This window comes from Vanessa atalanta, chromosome 28, assembly GCF_905147765.1.
Source record: "Vanessa atalanta chromosome 28, ilVanAtal1.2, whole genome shotgun sequence".
Classification (NCBI taxonomy): Eukaryota; Metazoa; Arthropoda; class Insecta; order Lepidoptera; family Nymphalidae; genus Vanessa; species Vanessa atalanta.
The window spans coordinates 4,085,669-4,104,795 of record NC_061898.1 but is presented as its reverse complement, the minus strand read 5'-3'; the positions used below and the strand labels follow the sequence as shown (position 1 = coordinate 4,104,795).

The 19,127-nt window shown below is 34.6% G+C and overlaps 1 protein-coding gene across 1 annotated transcript; it reads left to right on the top strand.

Annotated features, from left to right (window-relative positions):
• The first annotated feature begins 3,190 nt into the window (after positions 1 to 3,190).
• LOC125074820 (probable lysine-specific demethylase 4B) lies at positions 3,191 to 17,618 on the top strand. The gene is given in 8 exon segments (XM_047686252.1): positions 3,191 to 6,020; positions 9,484 to 9,636; positions 9,711 to 9,855; positions 11,768 to 11,872; positions 12,620 to 12,691; positions 16,746 to 16,842; positions 17,043 to 17,120; positions 17,470 to 17,618. Coding segments are annotated over 7 exon segments (3,132 nt in total). The 5' UTR covers positions 3,191 to 3,492; the 3' UTR covers positions 17,075 to 17,120; positions 17,470 to 17,618.
• Positions 17,619 to 19,127: the final 1,509 nt, after the last annotated feature.

The following is a 19,127-nucleotide window of genomic DNA, read 5'->3' as shown; positions in this document are numbered from 1 at the left end:
AAGTAAATGCGCAATGCGTTTTATAACATATTCAAATACATCTTATGTAATTAAATTTCAATATATGTTTATAGATTTTATAATAAAACAATCGTGACTGATTTTAAATAATAAACTTTATCTACAGAAAAGTTAAATTATAAAAATATTAAGGCATAGACAAAAATTGTATAGATAATAGCAACGAAGCCAAATTACAATAAGTTAAACATTACACAAATGTGAAGGACATTTATATCGCATACATATAATATCGCAAAACTAAATAATTCCACAGAATCCCATTCTTTTTTTACACTTAATCTGATTTTGATAATTAAATCCTATAGTATTTAATTTATTCCTTCATCTCAAATTTTATCAATATATTAATAATAAGCAATTCTGTATAAATCTCATAAAGAATTCTATAAGATTTAGAGAGCTTTATGGTTTCCGAATTAACATTTAGGTACTTTACTATACAACAAACAAACGATGAAGTCTCTATATAACTATTCTTTACATTCAACTAAGGGTTCTTCTTTGACACAACTGAGCTTGCTGCTGTCACGGCTTCGGATCAAATGTTTGCGATATTTCATTTTTGTTCTTCTATTTTACTTATTCTCGCGAAAGTTATATTTAAGCGGTTTTTATCTGTGGTCATTCAATCTCCTTTTTTTATTTCGTTCAGTCATGATGAACTAAAATTAAATATTTTTTTTAATAAAATACAATTAAGGTTTGAAATTACAACATTGTTTTTGCTAAGCGATACTATTTATTATAGTTAATGTTTAAAATCATAATGTACTTACTCTTACGTTATATATATAGATGGACAATTTACAAGTTTATTTATATTACTAAGCTATCAACGGCCCGGTATGTTGTATCCGGGGAGAAGAACCGTTAATAAACTCAGTACATAGCTTATCTTAAAAAAAGAAGTACAGGTCATACTCATATACAATTAAATTTATGTTTCATGTATCCACGAACATAAACTCCAAGCTCTTCTATCACTGTACAATCTCGTACAGTAAAATTAAAAAAATATATATTTTAATACATTATTGAGAGTTTTACTTTTTTAATTTTTGATTGATTCAATAGACTAGTATCCAAAGATCGATTGGGAGCCACCGATTTGGTTGATCAAAATAAACAAAATAAAAAAAATAATTAATTATACTCTACGGGACCTCATTAGTGTGTATAACTAACATCAGATTACCCGTGGGTAGTACACAGACAAAAGTCTGTTGTTGAGTACCCTAAGTGTTGAAATAATTAAAGATAAAAATAGCACTCAAATTAGACCTTGAACCTTGAGCTCGAACCTTTACTCTTAAAACAGTTGACGCTAAAAGTAATGCATTAATACATTTAAAAAAAAATGCGTCTGCTAATTTTAGAACAATAGTCTATGTAAGTGCAAAACGGTATTACACATACGTCGTTTATGTTATTTTTAATAAATATGTTTCTAATAAATTACATAACAATAGAATCATGCTTGTTTGTTTAGATAACCTTCGACAGTGTCTGAGTTCATTCACCCGAACCAGCTGACATTGACAGTTTACGTCATCGAGAAATTATGTCAGTAATACTACACATTTCAATATTACGACGTATAATGTAAATTTAATGAACATTAATACTTTTAATTTACCACTTCATATGAAAATATAATGGTTAATGGCTAAAAATATAAATGCTTTAAAAAAACGCCCTCTCTTTACGTCATCATTGATTTGACTTTAAAGGAAAGGAAACCGAGCTTTGCTTATCATAACATTTATAAGTAAAGCCGTTAATGATAAATAAATTTAAAAAAATATCATAACCTATGAATAGTTACACGAATATTCAAAAATCCTTTTTTCACACATGTGCTTGCATTACACAATACTATCACGTGATGTAAACATAGAATTGCATAGCGCGCGTGTCAGGGCTGTGTGATAGATGCCTGCTGGCTATTTTAAACGAAACGCTTTTTATTTAAATTTGTTTTACATTAAATTATACATAAATATGTGGGCACCACGGGACGGTCAGCAGATGTATAACTTCAAAGTAGGTGGTTATTGAAATATTTTTTAATTAAGCTGGTTGTCGTCCTCGGCTTCGCTTGCGTTTTAAGGTTTGGTCGGCACGGGTAAAAATTTTGTTAAAAGACTAACTTACTAAAAAAGTTTTTTTTTTTGTTTCGTGGATGCCTGCGGTAGAACTTGGCGAAATTTCATAATTATTGGATGAATGGTTTAGAAACGAAGAGAGAACAAACATTCAATCACCCATTTTTTTTTATTAATTAGATGATTAACAAAAAGTTTATAGCATATACCAAATATTCACATCAACAATAAATTCAAATACAAATTTTCTTCTTCAAAAGTTATCAAAAGTAAAAAAAAGTATCACATATATTGATATCTATAGATATGATTTTTTAAATAATCGTATTTTCGATCTGAGAAAGTTAGCAAGTTAGCTAACATAAAATAATATTCAGGATTTTAAAATGTTCCAACATCTTGTGTAGAAACACGATATTTCTTTATATCTATACAATATTTATGACGATGAATGAATCTTGATATAAATATCAATTGAAATAACAAAAGTTTTAACATGAAATAATAATTTGAAATATCAATAATCAAAAATCGCAATATTCTGAATATGATTGAATACTCTTTTTATTGATTTTTAACGCAAGTTCCTTTGAATTTCTTACAGTTGCAGCCCTGAATTGTTATTGATTGTATAATATTTATAAATGTGTGTAAAGGCGTGAGTTCCTTGAAGCTTTAGGCGTACATTAGTGTGCGTAGCATCGAAACGTCACAATCACATCAAAGCAACACAATTTTACTTGCAAGTGTCATGAGAAACAAAATATAGATTACTTATTGATAAATTGAGCATTCAAGATGGCGACTCCATCTAACGGAAGCGGCAATTTGGTAGAAGAATTCGAAGAATCCTTTCAGGTAAGATGAAAAACATAAAATGTTATATATATTTCACAATAACTTTAAAGCCAGTTCTATTTATAACCTCTTCATTTGTATATGTGTGTTATCTGTCAAAATAGTACAACAATACCAACATTACAAATCTAACTATCTATATGGTGTTGCCGTATACGCAAACTTGAAGCTTCATAAGCTAAACTAGTCATTGATGTTGAAAATGCTAAGAACTTTTGTGAGTACGTGACCCGAATTCGCTTATGCGGCTTCGATCGCCGCTAGAGATTTTTGTTGCAAACGCATCTCATTCAAGTCGGCCATTTTACTGATAATGTTTTCTCATTATTAAGAAAAGTTAATCGCGTTTATTTTCGATTGAATCATTAATACACCTCGTGCAAGTGCAATAAGTAACACGAGATATAACTTTATAAATATGGTGGTGTGGACGAACGTGTGAAATTGTGGTTTTCAATGACGAAACATTGTTGATTTGGATTTTTGATCATAAAACACTACGATAATGTCGGTGACCGGGGATGATGTTTGTACATCGAGTGGTGGAGTATCTATCCAAGTGTTTCGCCCAACATGGGATGAATTCAAAGACTTCAATAAATACATACAGTACATGGAGTCGAAAGGAGCCCACAAAGCTGGACTAGCTAAGGTGATCCCTCCTCCCGAGTGGGTTCCACGGAAGAAAGGCTACGACTTGGACGAGCTGAACGTCACCATACCTTCTCCTATTTGTCAAGTCGTCACTGGGAAGCAGGGTTTATTTCAACAGATCAATATTCAAAAGAAATCCATGACAGTGAAACAATTTGCCGTGTTAGCAAACTCCGCTAAGTATTGTACTCCTAAACACACAAACTACGATGACTTGGAAAGAAAATACTGGAAGAACGTCACGTACGTTGCACCAATATACGGCGCTGATGTCAATGGTAGCATAACTGATCCAGACGTGAAAGAATGGAATATTAATCACCTCGGGACGATCCTGGACTTTGTGAACTCTGATTATGGTATAGAAATCGATGGCGTTAACACAGCTTATCTGTACTTCGGTATGTGGAAGACAACCTTTGCTTGGCACACTGAAGACATGGACTTGTATTCTATAAATTACCTACACTTCGGCGAGCCCAAGACCTGGTATGCTATCCCACCAGAACATGGAAAAAGATTTGAACGTATTGCGTCTGGCTTCTTTCCTACATCTGCTAAAACATGCCAAGCTTTCTTGAGACACAAAATGACATTAATATCACCTCAAATTTTGAAACAATATTCAGTACCAGTAAATAAAATTACTCAGGAGTCTGGTGAAATAATGATAACATTCCCGTATGGCTACCATGCAGGCTTTAATCATGGTTTTAATTGTGCTGAATCTACAAACTTTGCAGCACCGAGATGGGTTGAATATGGCAAACGAGCTTTGCAATGTACCTGCAGTAATGATATGGTGAAGATATCCATGGACACATTCGTTAAAAGATTCCAGCCTGACCGTTATGAGCTATGGTTGAAAGGTCAAGATATAGGTTGCCACCCAGAGCAACCAGAAAAAATGGTCCCTGCACCCCATCCCTCTGGTCAAGATATATTATGTAACAAAAATAACACCGAGCTCCCTGAATCATTTATAGAAGCAGAAGTGGAAGGATTAAAGAAGAAGAAACGTCATCCTTTACATTTGAAAAGAGCAATGGCTAGCAAGAGTATATCCGAGGGAGCTATAGCTGTATCTATTCTTGGTCATGACGTTATGGACGATGATGAAATGACAATGGCAGAAGGAGACTTAGATATGATGACCTCAATGAAACGCCCTATGATGCCCATGGATCCAGACGATACACAGCTCGATGCTCTAGAAGACATATGGTTAAAAGGTGATGAAATGGACCCATCTGAAGCCCAACTTCCTGATATTGGTTACATTGATTCCGACAGAGATTCAGATTATGTCGCACCAGCCACTAAAAAGAATACTAAAATAAGGAAAAAACGAAAAGAAAGCATTAAAAAGGAACCAAGGGAGAAGCTTACAAAAGAAGAAGGTGATACTAGTCAAGAACAGGAGAAGGTAGTGTCCCAGCCCAAAAAGCAACGTAGAAAAATGAAATCTAAAAAACTATCTGATGAGCAGTTAGAAGACATGGCAGCGGTGATCTCTAGTTGGGAGTCACCACCTCATGATGTCGAAGATAGTATTAAAATTGAATCAGAACCTGTTCCATCGCCTAAGACTGATCCTTTGCATGAAATACTCTCATCACAATCAATCACATTAGATAATTCAGTAGAGATAAAAAAAGAATCTAAAAAACGCAAATCCAATACAAAAGCAGATGCTGAGAAGAAAGAGAAACCTAAAAAAGAGAGGGTTAAGAAGGAACCAGTGAAACGTGAACCTAAAGTCAAGAAAGAAAAATTGGAAGGGGATCAGAAAGTTAAGAAACCTCGTAAACCTAGAACACCAAAGAAAGATCCGAACTTTGCATATAGTTCACCACTCGAACCTATTATTGATGATCAGTCAAAATTATATTCACAACTAAGTCAGCCGAAACCCTCCACAGCAACTACATCCACCCAACCTTCAACTACTACTCAAAAACCTCCTCAAACTAATCCAAAGACTCCACTGAAATCATATGCAAGTTTCCGCCTAGACTCTAGTCCCCGAGTACCTGCAGTAATTCCGCCTATTAACAAAAACCCAAGTGCATTTCAAGGAGAGTTCCATAAATTTATGAAAACTAAGCAGAATACAGTCGTCGAAACATCAGAATCTTACTCACGTAAAAAGACGCCTCCGAAGAAAGTTATTGTGGAAAGTGTTGAGCTGAAATCTTTCCAGAGTACACCGGAGAAAACTCAAGATATACCATTACCTGTAGGTCAATATAATGACAGCATTTTCCTAGACACACCAATCGATTATAGAACATTTGCACCTCCAAATGCTACGGAAAGATTACATGAAACGATGACTCAACCTAGTTACAGACAGGAGAGGAACCAATGGAGGCCGGAGTACTACCCTAATCCCCAGATACCGACAGTGCAACCAATGTACGGACAAATGAGTTCGAATCAATATTTTAGAAGTCCATACCAGTCACCATGGTACGGCTATCAGAAGTGAAGGCAGTATTTGTTAATTAGTATTACTTAATCGTTCAGAGCACTCGCTAAGCCGGTGATATGTAAAAATGATTTTCCAATGCTAAATTTTATTAAGAGACAATTGTATAATTTAAAAAATAATTTTAAGGTATGATCCGATTATTAATTTGTGTGTGAGTGTTAGAGACTTAAACTCTTATGTACAGATGATAAATAAACTTCATTGAAAATTTAGTTTGAATTTTTCAATTTAGATAAAACCTCTGGATATTTTCTTTTCATTTTAAATTAATATTAACATGAGAAAATGTTTTACTTTTTTTTTTTTTTCGTAAAATGATTATAGTACAAATATTTTTGATTAAGTTCTTTTGAAATTGAAAACAAATTTTTTTTTTTTTTAATTATAATTCGATTCGAACATTGATTTTAATGTTATAATGTATATGTTTGTGATAAAACAGTTCTGCCTAAGTTTCAACTAAGTTTTTATTTTAAGTGATTTAATAATTTTGTAAATTTATAATAAATTATATATTTTGTAGATTTTATAGATTCTTGTCTACTTACTTATTACAGAGACTGAATATTATAAACGACCTGGTAACTTATCAAGAACATTTTTTTTTATTGTTGTCTATAGAATAACTTACTATGGGTCATTTAAAAAGAAACATGGTTTCATATCCCTTGCCGAGTAGCTCTATCTTAAAGGTATACTAGTCGCCATTTATAATTCAATTTTTATTAATACAATATGTATAGCATATTTCGATATGCTGACAAAAAGTTGTTATGTACAGAGACGCAAAACAAAGTACTAGAATTTGGAATCAAATTTTATGTGGTTTTGCTAGTAAAAATATTCCTCATAACTTAAAAATGCCTTGCCTCTTTCTTTGTTGATATTAACCGGTTATTACTGGTTAATGAGTGGCTCATATCTAGATCATTTTTGTATATCATAACTTTTTTTATAGTGTGTTAAAGGAATACAATCACAAGTCCTAGTCTGGATTAAATGTGTCCCGATCCGCTTATTTATAACTATAAAATTTTGACTATACAGTTGACCCTTGGTAACGTTTATTGCGGCAATTTGAATGGATGTATGTTTGAACATGTTGTGACTTATTCGCGCTATTTACTATACCATGTACTTTGTTGGATTACAAGGTACTCCTTAAAAAAGTTTCGGACTACCAGCATTCGGTGGACACCGTGTTACAAAGCGATAACCGCGGGTCAATGGTGTTTTTTTTTTTTGTGATATTAAAGTTATTAACATGTTGAATTAAAGGAAATCCTAATTTTATGTTTATTGATAGCAATGACGTGTCGTTAATTATAATACTTGTATTGTAATCATTATTCGAGATTATCTTGCCCTGGATTAAAAAAAATGGCGTGTTTTAATTCGATCGAGTTATTTAATCTGCGTTCTTGCGTGTTCATCAGTCAAAAATATAATTGTTGGTAAAATTTTAACTGATAGTATGATCGGTGGTATTATTTCATGCGTCAATTATGCGTTGTTATTTAATCTCTAGTCAATATGATTAAAAAAAAACCTGGCAGACATTTCTTTTAATCTACGAAAAAAACATTTTTTTTTTTAACATAAATGATGCAAATGTAATTTTGTAGTAGACAATAAATTTAATGGTTTAGGTAGAGAACAGTAGCTATTAACTGGATTGTAAATGTATAATTTAGTTTTTTTTTTTTTAACTAGGTTTCATACCCACCTTTTCTTAACTAATATTTAAATAATATGCAAATAAGTTATTATTGTTTAATCGAAGTGGTTTAATTTATTATAATCGGGTCATACTTAATTTATAAAATATTATAAATAATTATATTGTTAGTTCTAATAATAGAAATTAAAGTTTGTTAAAATAAGTAATAAATCTATTTGAAATTTACCGTTTTGTTTTCTTATTTAAAATAGTGTTTATTGTTAATAAATTTAATGTAAAATCCCCCTGCTGGGCTGAGGCCTCCTATACCTTTGACGGGAACAGTGACTTATGAAAATTGAATGGTTCTTGTCGTGGTTTGAATGGTTAAAAACAAAAAGCTATGAATATCGAACCACTCTTTCATAGATAAACAAATATTTTGTATTTATAACGCAATGCACTACACATGCACACATGCACGTCAATCATACCCACACACATCACACAAACACACATATACTTTGGCACCTATTCTTCATCGACGATTTGAATTCGTCATTAATTTCTATTATCTTTTCTTTATTTATGTTAGTTAAAAGTATAACATACTATGTTATGGAAGAGTGGGTTCCTCTGACATGAGTAAGTATTATACTCTCTAGAGAATATGTTACGTAAACCAAGATTTTTTGATTTTTGGGTTTGAACTCGCAATCATCACAAAATTCATGCTCTTTTGTATTATTAGACGTTAATATATATATATAATATTCGCTCCCAGGGCCGGATCTACCATATGGCTTTTTGGGCTTCAGCTCAGGGCCCCGTGGATTCAAGGGGGCCCCAGCTAAGTCAAGTCAAAATCAAAAAAAGATAATAATGCGAAAGAATCCATAACTTTATTAAAATAAACAGATCGTATGGTTTGCAGCCCTGCGAGTCCTGCAATTAATCAAACCCATTTAATTAATTTAATTCAAGTCTACGTTTAGATATGTCTTAGGTGGGCCCCTAAGTAGTGTTAGCCCAGGGCCCCCTAAACTTACGGTCCGGCCCTGTTCGCTCGGTAAGTATCGTACTTTGTAATGAATTAGAAGCGTAATAAAAAAGCGAATAGTTCAAAGCTAAGCACCTAGGGACGTTAAGTCGCATGTTTGGATCCTGTTGGTCTCGTCCCCACTCCCAGCACATGCTTTACGCTTATTTGGAGGGGTTAATAGGAAGTCATTTGTCAAAACAAACAAATAGCCTTTATCATTTCAGTGAGACACTCTGCTGCCTTTCGTCCCTGTTTATCTAAGGCAATGTTTTACTTCTCTTGGGTTAAACTCAACTTTTCAATTTGAACTTCGCTTTCAGAGTTATAATAATTTAAAATAAGTGGTTAAGTTTGCCCATAGGATATTCCCAATTCGATATGAATTAATTTATACCCTATCCGAAAGTATGTTCGGAAATCCAGAACAGCGCGAAAAGACAGAATAATCTGACAGTCGCCCGTTCCAACTTTCGGCGGCGGTTTTTCCGAATCGATGTTACATGGAGAACCTTCCAGAATAGAGCTTACTCATTCTATAATGACGATAACGCTCCTTAAAGCTATTCGGTTTTAAATATGTCCATGAGTAGGGATATGGGGATGTTATGATTTTACACTGCGAAAACTTTACTTGGAAAAAAGACAGATCTAAGCAATGCGTGTATGTGTGACAGGCGTGCTTGAACGTGCTGACAAAACAAGAGGCGTCACCGTGCGTTGAGAAGGAAGAGGTCAAGGTCGAGGTGGAAAGGTTCATAGACCTCGCGAGGCAGATGGAGGCCTTCTTCCTACAGAAAAGGTAATATTTTTATATAAAGTTTTAGTAAATCTATTTAAGATCAAAGATGAGCATGGTATTATTCATGGTTTTAGATTCCTTTTGTCGGCCATGAAACCAGAACTCCTCGTAAAGGAGGACAACAACGAGCTGAAGTGTGAGTTACAGAGGAAAGAAGAATTACTGAGGAGGCATTACGACAAGATTAGTCAGTGGCAGAACCTCCTAGCAGATTTGCAGGTACATGGATGCAATTCATTATTAAAGAAAATGATATATAAATATAATTTATACCCTAAATTACACAGGGATAATGTAGTTTTCTACCAGTAAAGTATTTTTACAGAATTGGATCGTTAGATCTTGAGATCACCCCCTACATACAAACAAATAAAACGTTACCTTATTATTATATTAGTGTAGACCAGTTTAGGGGGGGTGGTTGTTAATGAGGGAAGGTTTTGAACATACAAAAATATTGATTTATGTGTATACTACTATACACGCACTGAATTACGGTCTGACTGTTGTTGAAAGCAACACTAAATATTTTTTTATTCTTAACGAATTCTGACACTTTCTGTTTGGTGGTGGGCCAAAAAGGCATAATTTTTTGAGGAGAAGGTTTGGAGCATATTCTACCGCGCTGCTCCAATGTCGGTTAGTGGAATACAAATGTGGCAGAATTTCGTTGTAATTAGACAGGCTTCCTCACGATGTTTTCCTTCGCCTAGCATGAGATGAATTATAAACACAAATTAAGCACATGAAAATTCAGTGGTGCTTTGAACCCGAAGTAATCGGTTAAGATGCATGCGTTCTAACCACTGGGCCATCTCGGCTCGGCTGGCATAATTATTTACATGCGCACTTTGTTTACATGGTTTAATCATTACTTATGTATAAGTTTGAGTCAATGAGAAATAAGTACCCTATATATAGTACGATACAATATAACTGTAGCCTGGAATTAAAAAAAAAGTAATAATTTATCGTCAATTTGATGAATGTATTTGGTTATATGACATTACAAATTATTACGATTGCATAAGGATCATTTTCGCATACCAAATAGATAAAGATTGATGACTTTTAAGACGCACTTAATTCGGATGCGATCGATGTAGTGTACACAGATCTGTTATAACATAATTAGTATTTTATTTATATTTGATATGAATATATATTATCTGTGTATTTATATATCTGTCATCTCGAGTGACACACATGGCGGAAAGCGCGGGAAAATAAGATTTATAAAAAATGGCGCGCGGTGAAGACGATGTGTTTGCACAGCGAGCTGATATTTAAATATAATATTTACATGTGAACATTACAATCGGTTTTACGAATATTGCCGATGCTACGTCAAGTTGTGTCGTACTGTACTTCCTCGGGTCTAAGAATTCTCCTCAAAGTGTACTCACTCTTAAGATTTTTATTTATTATTTCCCAAGGTTGGTGGCGCTCTGTTGTTGTAAGAGATATTTAATATGACGACCTCCGCGGTCGAGTAGTGTGTACACCGGTTTTCATGGGTACGCCACTCCGAGACCCCGGTACAATTCCCGGCCGAGTCGATGTGGAAAAAGTTCATTAGTTCTCTACGTTGTCTTGGGTCTGGGTGTCTGTGGTACCGTCGTTACTTCTGATTTCCATAACACAAGTGCTTTAGCTACTTACATTGGGATCAGAGTAATGTATGTTATGTTGTCCAATATATTTTATAAACTTTTAATCGTTAATCCTTTAATATTAATATTAAATATTTTCCATAGTGTTCATGTCTATGGCGACCTCTTACCATAAGGCATCATTTGCTATTGTAGTTATGGAATTCGTGAATTGTGTTTGTCGAATTTTGATAACGTATTGTTATAAAACAAAAACATGAATTTGTCATTTAAATTAAGTATTATTTTATGTTATAACCGTTGTTTTTTTATCATTTAGTCATCAAGGTGGATGGTGCATTGTAAGGAATTGTTAATATATAATATTTGTCGGTCCGTCTGAATCATAAAAATACCATAACAAGTTTGCCTATAAAACAGCCGCTCATTCTACGATATATACAATATATACATAGATAGTCTTACTGATATACCGTTTATATATTTCAGTATTTACTTATAAAATTGTCCACGTCTAGGGTCACACGCAGTACAATAAGTGTCAGCAACAAACGCCGCAGCCAGCTTTGCAGCAAGCGGCGTCCCCTATGCAACAGCCGTGCAGCGTGCAGCAAAGCGTTCAGGTAAATAATAAAACCACACACACACAAACACTTAGGCAATATAATTGAGGTTAAGAAGAACGACATAGAAGAAATAGGTAGAGGTGATTGTATATGTTGAACCCAACTACTATAATTAGCCTTTCCATGAATAGCCTAGCCATTTTACTAAATGTTCAAACAGCGCGCGAATGGTATTAATCCAATGCCTCGTCCGTGCATATTATAAAGTAATTTGTTTTATACTCTCTCGAAAATATATATATATAGGTTAGGTTAAAACAAAATTATTAATTTAAATGGAATTGTATAAATTAATCATTCAGACCATTTTTAGTAGGTATGTCAGTTTTTTTTGTGGCTAGGCTGTTAATTGAATTTCTACTAAAGAACAATTCGGAATGTAGATTATACGAAGTATCGGTAAGCAGTTTAGTAGTTTATTTATATTAGTATTCAATACCTTTATGGTGATTATTTTCTAAGCTGAGGTCGTCACAGGAGCCTAAGGACTTCGGTAAGGTTGTATATATCTTCTGAACAGCATACACATCCAAAAACTAAACACCTAACCGGATATATAATCTTCGGTTACAAACATAATCACCTTACTTATATATATATGAAAATAGAGGAACATACTTCTAACATTTTTATCATTTATATAATCTTGAATAGTTTATATTTAATCATATATTTGATTGTGGGACTAGTATATAACAAAAAAATAAATTTAATATTAAATACCTTGGACGGTTGACACTCTAGGCGCAGCAAATGGCGGCAGCGGCGGCGGCGCAGCAAGCGGCGTTACAGCAACAGGCGCTACAGCAACAACAGGTACCGCGGCCCCCGCACCCGCCCGCCTACCCCGCCACCGTGCAGAGGCGGTAGCGTGGGACGTATTATAACCAAGGCCATCACTAGGCTTTTGTTATTTTTAAACTTTTAACATCCGACCGCTGAATGAATTCGTTCAGATCGAACTTAGAAAATCCTATGAGCTTGCTATAAATTATTACTTTCATCATAACAAATCCAGTAATTGATCCAGGATTGTCGCTTGGAAGGGGTTTGACCCCCTCAGAGGGTAGGTTTTATAAAACTAAACACAATATTTTATTTTGCCTCAGGTAGCTCGCTAAAAAGTTTAAATTAGAATAATTATTAATTAACAAGTTAATTTTAAGATTTGTCACGGAAGACCTCAGATGATTTTGTGAGGAGGTTTGAGTCTTTGGACATTTGAATCGTTCCCAGACAATTCATATCGTTATTCATTTAAACAGAAATTGTTATTTGCGCTAAATATACAAGAAAACAATAATTTAACTGCACTGTTACGAAGGTATGTCAACTGTGGGTAATTCTACTCACAAATGGACACTTTATCGAAGTTGAATCGGAATATTCTCGGGCGGGTATCGTAGTTATTAATTAGTAGAATTGTAGCAATACCCCAAAATAAATAAGGAATTGTATGTATTCCTATCTACCCCTCCTTTTAAGCTTATTACTTGAGGTAGGAGTGCGATAATAGGCTATTTGACAATGCGAAAAATAAGTGTCATTTATTGTAATCGGTATATATTATGAGTTTAAAAATGGTTATTTATCAACGAAAGTTGAAAATATAATATCAAAAATCCATAAATTTTAGTAATTTTATACGTTTGTCACGTGACACAAAACGCTCCTGATTGATCGGGTTTATGATATCGTCACTTGTTTGGTAACCTCGTTTGCCTACTGTATGTGGATTATATGTGCCACAGATTACAGTACAGGCAAGTGACGTCACCGACGACATTGCAGCGCCATATTGTCAAAGTAGCGTTTTCGCGCGCTATTTATATATTGAATTTTGAATTTGATACTTTACAGCAAATATGTACCAGAATTTAAAAAAAAACACAACTTTTACTGGGTTCCTTAACCTCTACTCAATAATGTAGAATGGATTTTGAAAACCAGTCAAATGGCCTATTTTAGTCGCTTTTTACATCACTAGGTGGCCCGTTAACCATTGCGCTGTTGACGCTTCAATCGATCCCTTTATTTTTCAACTGTTAATGTCTTATTCGTAGAATCGTTTACCTGTTTATATTTATTGTCTATTAAACGTGATCAACTCATAGGCGTCTGGAACGCGTTATTTTAGCGCGCGGAGTTTAATAGTTGTTATTTTCTGTTAAAGGTGCTCAGTTGAAAATGGCAGTAGGGGATGTAGAAGTTAAGTTCTTAGAAAAACATACAAGTTCACATAACACTTGACCTTTAGGGTTGATTTATTTCTTCAGTGGAAAATATTCCCTGCCAAACAAGAACTGTATTTACCAAATCAGTTAATATAAGGGGAAGTTTACAAAAAAACGACCTTATTGAGAATTCATTTTTTTAATTCGCAAGTTGAGCTTTGTCTAGCTGGGGTAACTCTAAAAAAAGCTAACAATAGTTTGTTGATGTTACTTCTAATTTAGCGATACGGTTATGTAGTAAGGAATACTTGTTAAAGTTATTTAAATAAGCTTTGAATATATTATTAAGAAAGTAGGGGGGAGGTGGTGAGGAGAAGATGGACCAGTGTTAAAACACTCGAATCTGAATAGATGATGGCGGGTTTAAAACTGGCGAAACTCACTTTTTAAATTAATCCCGTGTTCCGCTGCGAAGGGAAATATCGTGAGGATCGTATTCGTCGTGAATATCTCGAGTGTAAGCATGGTTGAATAAGTTCCAAAAACCATCTTTCCGAAATTTGTTAGGGAGGGGGGATTAATCGTCTCGTTTATGTTAATACGTAATTAAATGTATAGTAAGTATATTGTATATTTTGAAATGAACGGAAATTATCGGTAAGGGGTCATTCATTTATTACGTAAGACGATTTAGGGGGGGAGGGAGGTCGACCATGACTTATGTTTTACGATAGTTCTTACGTAAGATAAAAAAAATATGAAAAATATTTGAAAAAACGCGGGAAACTACGCGATTGTTGATATTCGCTCGGATGCGTTCCTAGGGGGGATTCCCGGGGTACTGAGAACCCTCCTAGCTCCTGTGGCGCCTATTGAGGCGGGGGGAGAAGGTGCGCGTAGCGTTGTTTCCTCCTCCCCGGTCTTCTTCGGCGGATCGGGTCTGCAGCAGCGTCCACCTCCCGCTCCCGTTCCGCTGCCTCCTTCTGCGACATAACGTTTTCGCAGAAGGAGCGCATTTCTGACCAGCACGCCTCGCTATCGAGCATTGCGTTGATGACGCTCGGCAGCGAGAGGTCTCCGCCCAAAGACGCCACCAGGGAATGCCTCTGGGGCCCCCACGCAGCACACTCAGTCAGGGTGTGGTACGCCGTGTCCACTGACGCGCCACACTGATGGCAGGAGGGTGACACCTCCCGCCGCGCTATCCCGTGCAGGTACTTCCCGAAGCATTCGTGCCCGGTAAGTACCTGCGTCATCCTGAACGTGAGCGTGCCACGCTTTCTCTTGACCCAGCGACTCAAGTGGGGACGAACCGCCTCCACTGTCGCCAGGCCTGCCGTGGGTCACCCCAGATCCTCCTCCCATCGGGCGATCAGGGCTTGCTGGGCTATGGCCCTGACTCGGATGCGTACCTGTAGAACCTTTGAAATTACAAATAAACACATTTCAAAAAGTTATTACTTTGAAAAATAAACAGTAAAATAAACCAAACATGTATTCATTTTCTTCTTTAGATTCTTACGTAATAAATATTAAACAGGGAGGGAGGGAGTCGGCCCTTTTTATTTTTTCTTATATTAGGGGGTGAGGGGGTCAAAAACTAGCGAAAAGTCTTACGTAATTAATGAATGGTTCCTAAGTTGATTGTAACCTATTCCAAACTCAAGAGGACTTAAGACAAATAAATAACATTTGACAGCGAATTGCCGCGATATCATTGGTCGAGCTTGAATTATCTATGATATTCACTATGGATTTACCAAAAAATTACGTTTTGAACGTTGGCAAAACTCTTATCGGAACTTTGGGAGTAAAATTAATGTGGATATAATAATAAATAAATAATAATAAAAAGCCTTTATTAATCCAAGACATTACATAGGTTACATGTTAAAAAAGTACATTAAGTTAAATAAATACTACAAGCTAAATATGTCATGGCCCCTTTCGGGTATAGGCCTCCTCCAGTTGCCTCCATTTTTTTCTATCGGTAGCTGTTTTCACCCAGTCTCTTCCTGCTACTTCTGGTATGTCGTCGACCCAGCGGGCTGATGGTCTGCCCTTTTTCCTTTTTGCTCCATGTGGATATAAGTTTAGTTTAATAGTGTTGTATTATTAATAACGATATATTAATCAGGAACTCTTAGTTGAGCACAATATAGCTGAGTTATTAGCAAATCGCACGTAAATCTAAGGTTAGTTTATCTTCATTCCAACTTCGATTGGAATAAGGTATAAATGCTTCTTTGACGAAGGTGTTTAGTTCTGGGAGGTTTTTATTGGCTAAATTTTAAGTTCAGCTTCAAGTTAGAACTTTGCTCCCCATAGTTGTTAGTATTTTTTTTTTTAATTCCACTGTAACATTCAGAAGCACTTAATTTTTTGTTTTTATTATTTTGAATTTCGAATACACTTTTTTTTTTATTTGTAATTGAGTTTTATTTATTTTTTCCTGCACCTTTTTGAATTTTTAGATATTTTTTTTTTATCTGCACCATTTAGCTTTCATAAGCGGTAAGTTTTTTTTTTTTATTTATAGTTAATTTCGTTTAGATTTTATTTTTTAGTTTGCCTATTCATTTATTATATTTAACATAAAATAAAAAAAGCAGCTAATATTTGTATGTTATTATTGTTAGTTAAATATTTTTTAATAATTATGTACGATGTATGAGAAATAAAAGTTTTTCTTAAAGATGCAAAACATGTTCATGGCGGGTGGACGAGGCGGTTACGCCGGCGCCACACTGCAGGGACCATTGGCTTACTTGGAGAAGACTGCTACTAACATAGGTGCGTTAGGGTTATTATTTAACATGAAAAGTATTACTAAATAACCAATAGAGGCTTCTAGTTATTTTATAGTATAGCATGTACCTTTGCCAGCGAAATGGAGAAAAACATGAAGCTCAAACTGCTAACTTCAATGATGCATGTTTAAGTGGTATCTTCGTTAACGAAGTCAATCGGTGTTTGTCCATGTTCTCTTGCAGACATGGTGGGACTGGGCGATGGACGAAGGTGACGCGGCCGCGGGAGGGGCAGGGGTCGGGGCCGCGGCAGAGGCCGAGGTGAGCACTCTTTGTATCATAAGTTACTACAACCGATTCCAATCGCAGGAGAACAAATACACAATTTTGATCTTGATATGATAATTGAGTTTTAAATAATCTATGGTATTTAGTGTTGTCCAGTGAACTTTGAAATTGACGTACCATTCTGGAGGATTTATTAAGGGAGGATAGAATATTTAAAAAATATATAATTGACCAATTCGACCATAGACAATATGGATGGTTATAAATAGGGGGTCATTATATGTTGATTTAAATATATATATATTGAATAGTGGCTTATATTTAAACATAAACGTGCTACAATATAAGTTGCTCGCTCAAAGCTTGTCTGTGCCCGCTGCAGGCCGTGGCGCGTCCCCTGAGTATGGCGGCAGCATGACGCCGCCGTAGCGCCCCCTCCCGGCGCCTCTCGCGCACCTCACACACACTCGCTGACTCACACAGTACAGTCGTTCTTTTCTGACTTTAATATATTTGTTTATAATAGTTATTATGTATTTATACAATGTACATACAGATTGTATTATTTATTGTTTTTATATATGACGGCGTTTGAGTGGGAAAATTTACAGGCTGCTAATGCTAAATGTAACTTACATTCAAGATGGCTGCTACGCTACCATCGACGCGACGCCTCACTAGAGCGCCGTTCAACTCCCATTGGCACTCTTTTCCAACCAGTATTAATAAACAAGATGGCGGACCAAACGCCGTCATATATTTAAAATAATCTAAGATCGAGTTTTAGTTTAACGTTACTAATATTAAAAATAACTTATATTCTTTTTTAAAACAAAAGAAACAAGCCAAATATCGGTAATGTTGCTCCTACTTTTAATTATTTATTAATATTTTTGAAGCTTATAATAGAAATAGTTTTTTTTTTAATTTTATGATTATTTTATGTAAACAAATCACTCAAAACAGACAGAATAGACTCCTATTTTTTAATATTTTTTTCTAGTAAGGTACAAAGTGATTTACATCCTAATCATCAAAAAAAAAAATGTTTTTTTGGGAATATACAAATTGTTTAATTGATCGTATGTTAAGTAAATGGTGTCAGTGAGTGTAATCATCCACCGATTTCCATTCCATTTCAGACATTAAATAGATTTATAAGAAATATGTACATTATAATATTTAAATAAAACAAAATTTTAATTTTATATAAAATATATACTATGAAGGTAAGTTCTAAATACAAATAATCAATCATATTTGTAATTAAATTGATGCTAATTTACTTGTGTGTCACAACCATTATTTGACTGATGTATAAAAATACAGATTATAACTGTCACATTTAAATTGACATTACGAAAATAATAATCGTTTGACATTTATAAATAATAATCTTTACAACGGATGCAACTCGCACGTGACATTGGCGAAATAATCTGTGTCTTTTTGACACAAATAAAAGCCAGAAATAAAAAAAAAAAAAAAACAACGGATGCAAACGGTTTTAGTTATTAAATTAACAACATAAGCTTCAGCTCTTTTTAGTTTGAATAACCAAGCTGCCATTTTGCGTGATGGCTACACGTGTAAAGGAATTTTATCTAATAAATAAAGTTGTATATCCTTTGGTCTATTTCTCTTTTAAGAATACTAACGCCATATTGGAAAACTCTTATAAAAGTGACGTTTTCGTCAAAGTTTTTATGACTTATCTGTACCCCGCAGTTTTATGCCTAATTATTGATTATACAATTAAATGTGTCGTTGATAACAGTTTCCCAAATTGTTCACGGCAACTTTTACGCCTCCTCTAAGTTTTAACGAAAAAATCACCTATAATGGATATCCCTAAGTACACGACATTGTAAACCGGGGGCTCACTTCCTAAGGCGAACTTTACGCACGCACGTATTCTGAGCTCTCATGTGACTTGTCCGGGATTTGACACGCTGTCAATAAAGATAAATATTTATGTAATCTTTTAAATGCTATTTCCTTAAATTAGCATGTCAAACCAACAATCTAATAATTTTTGGA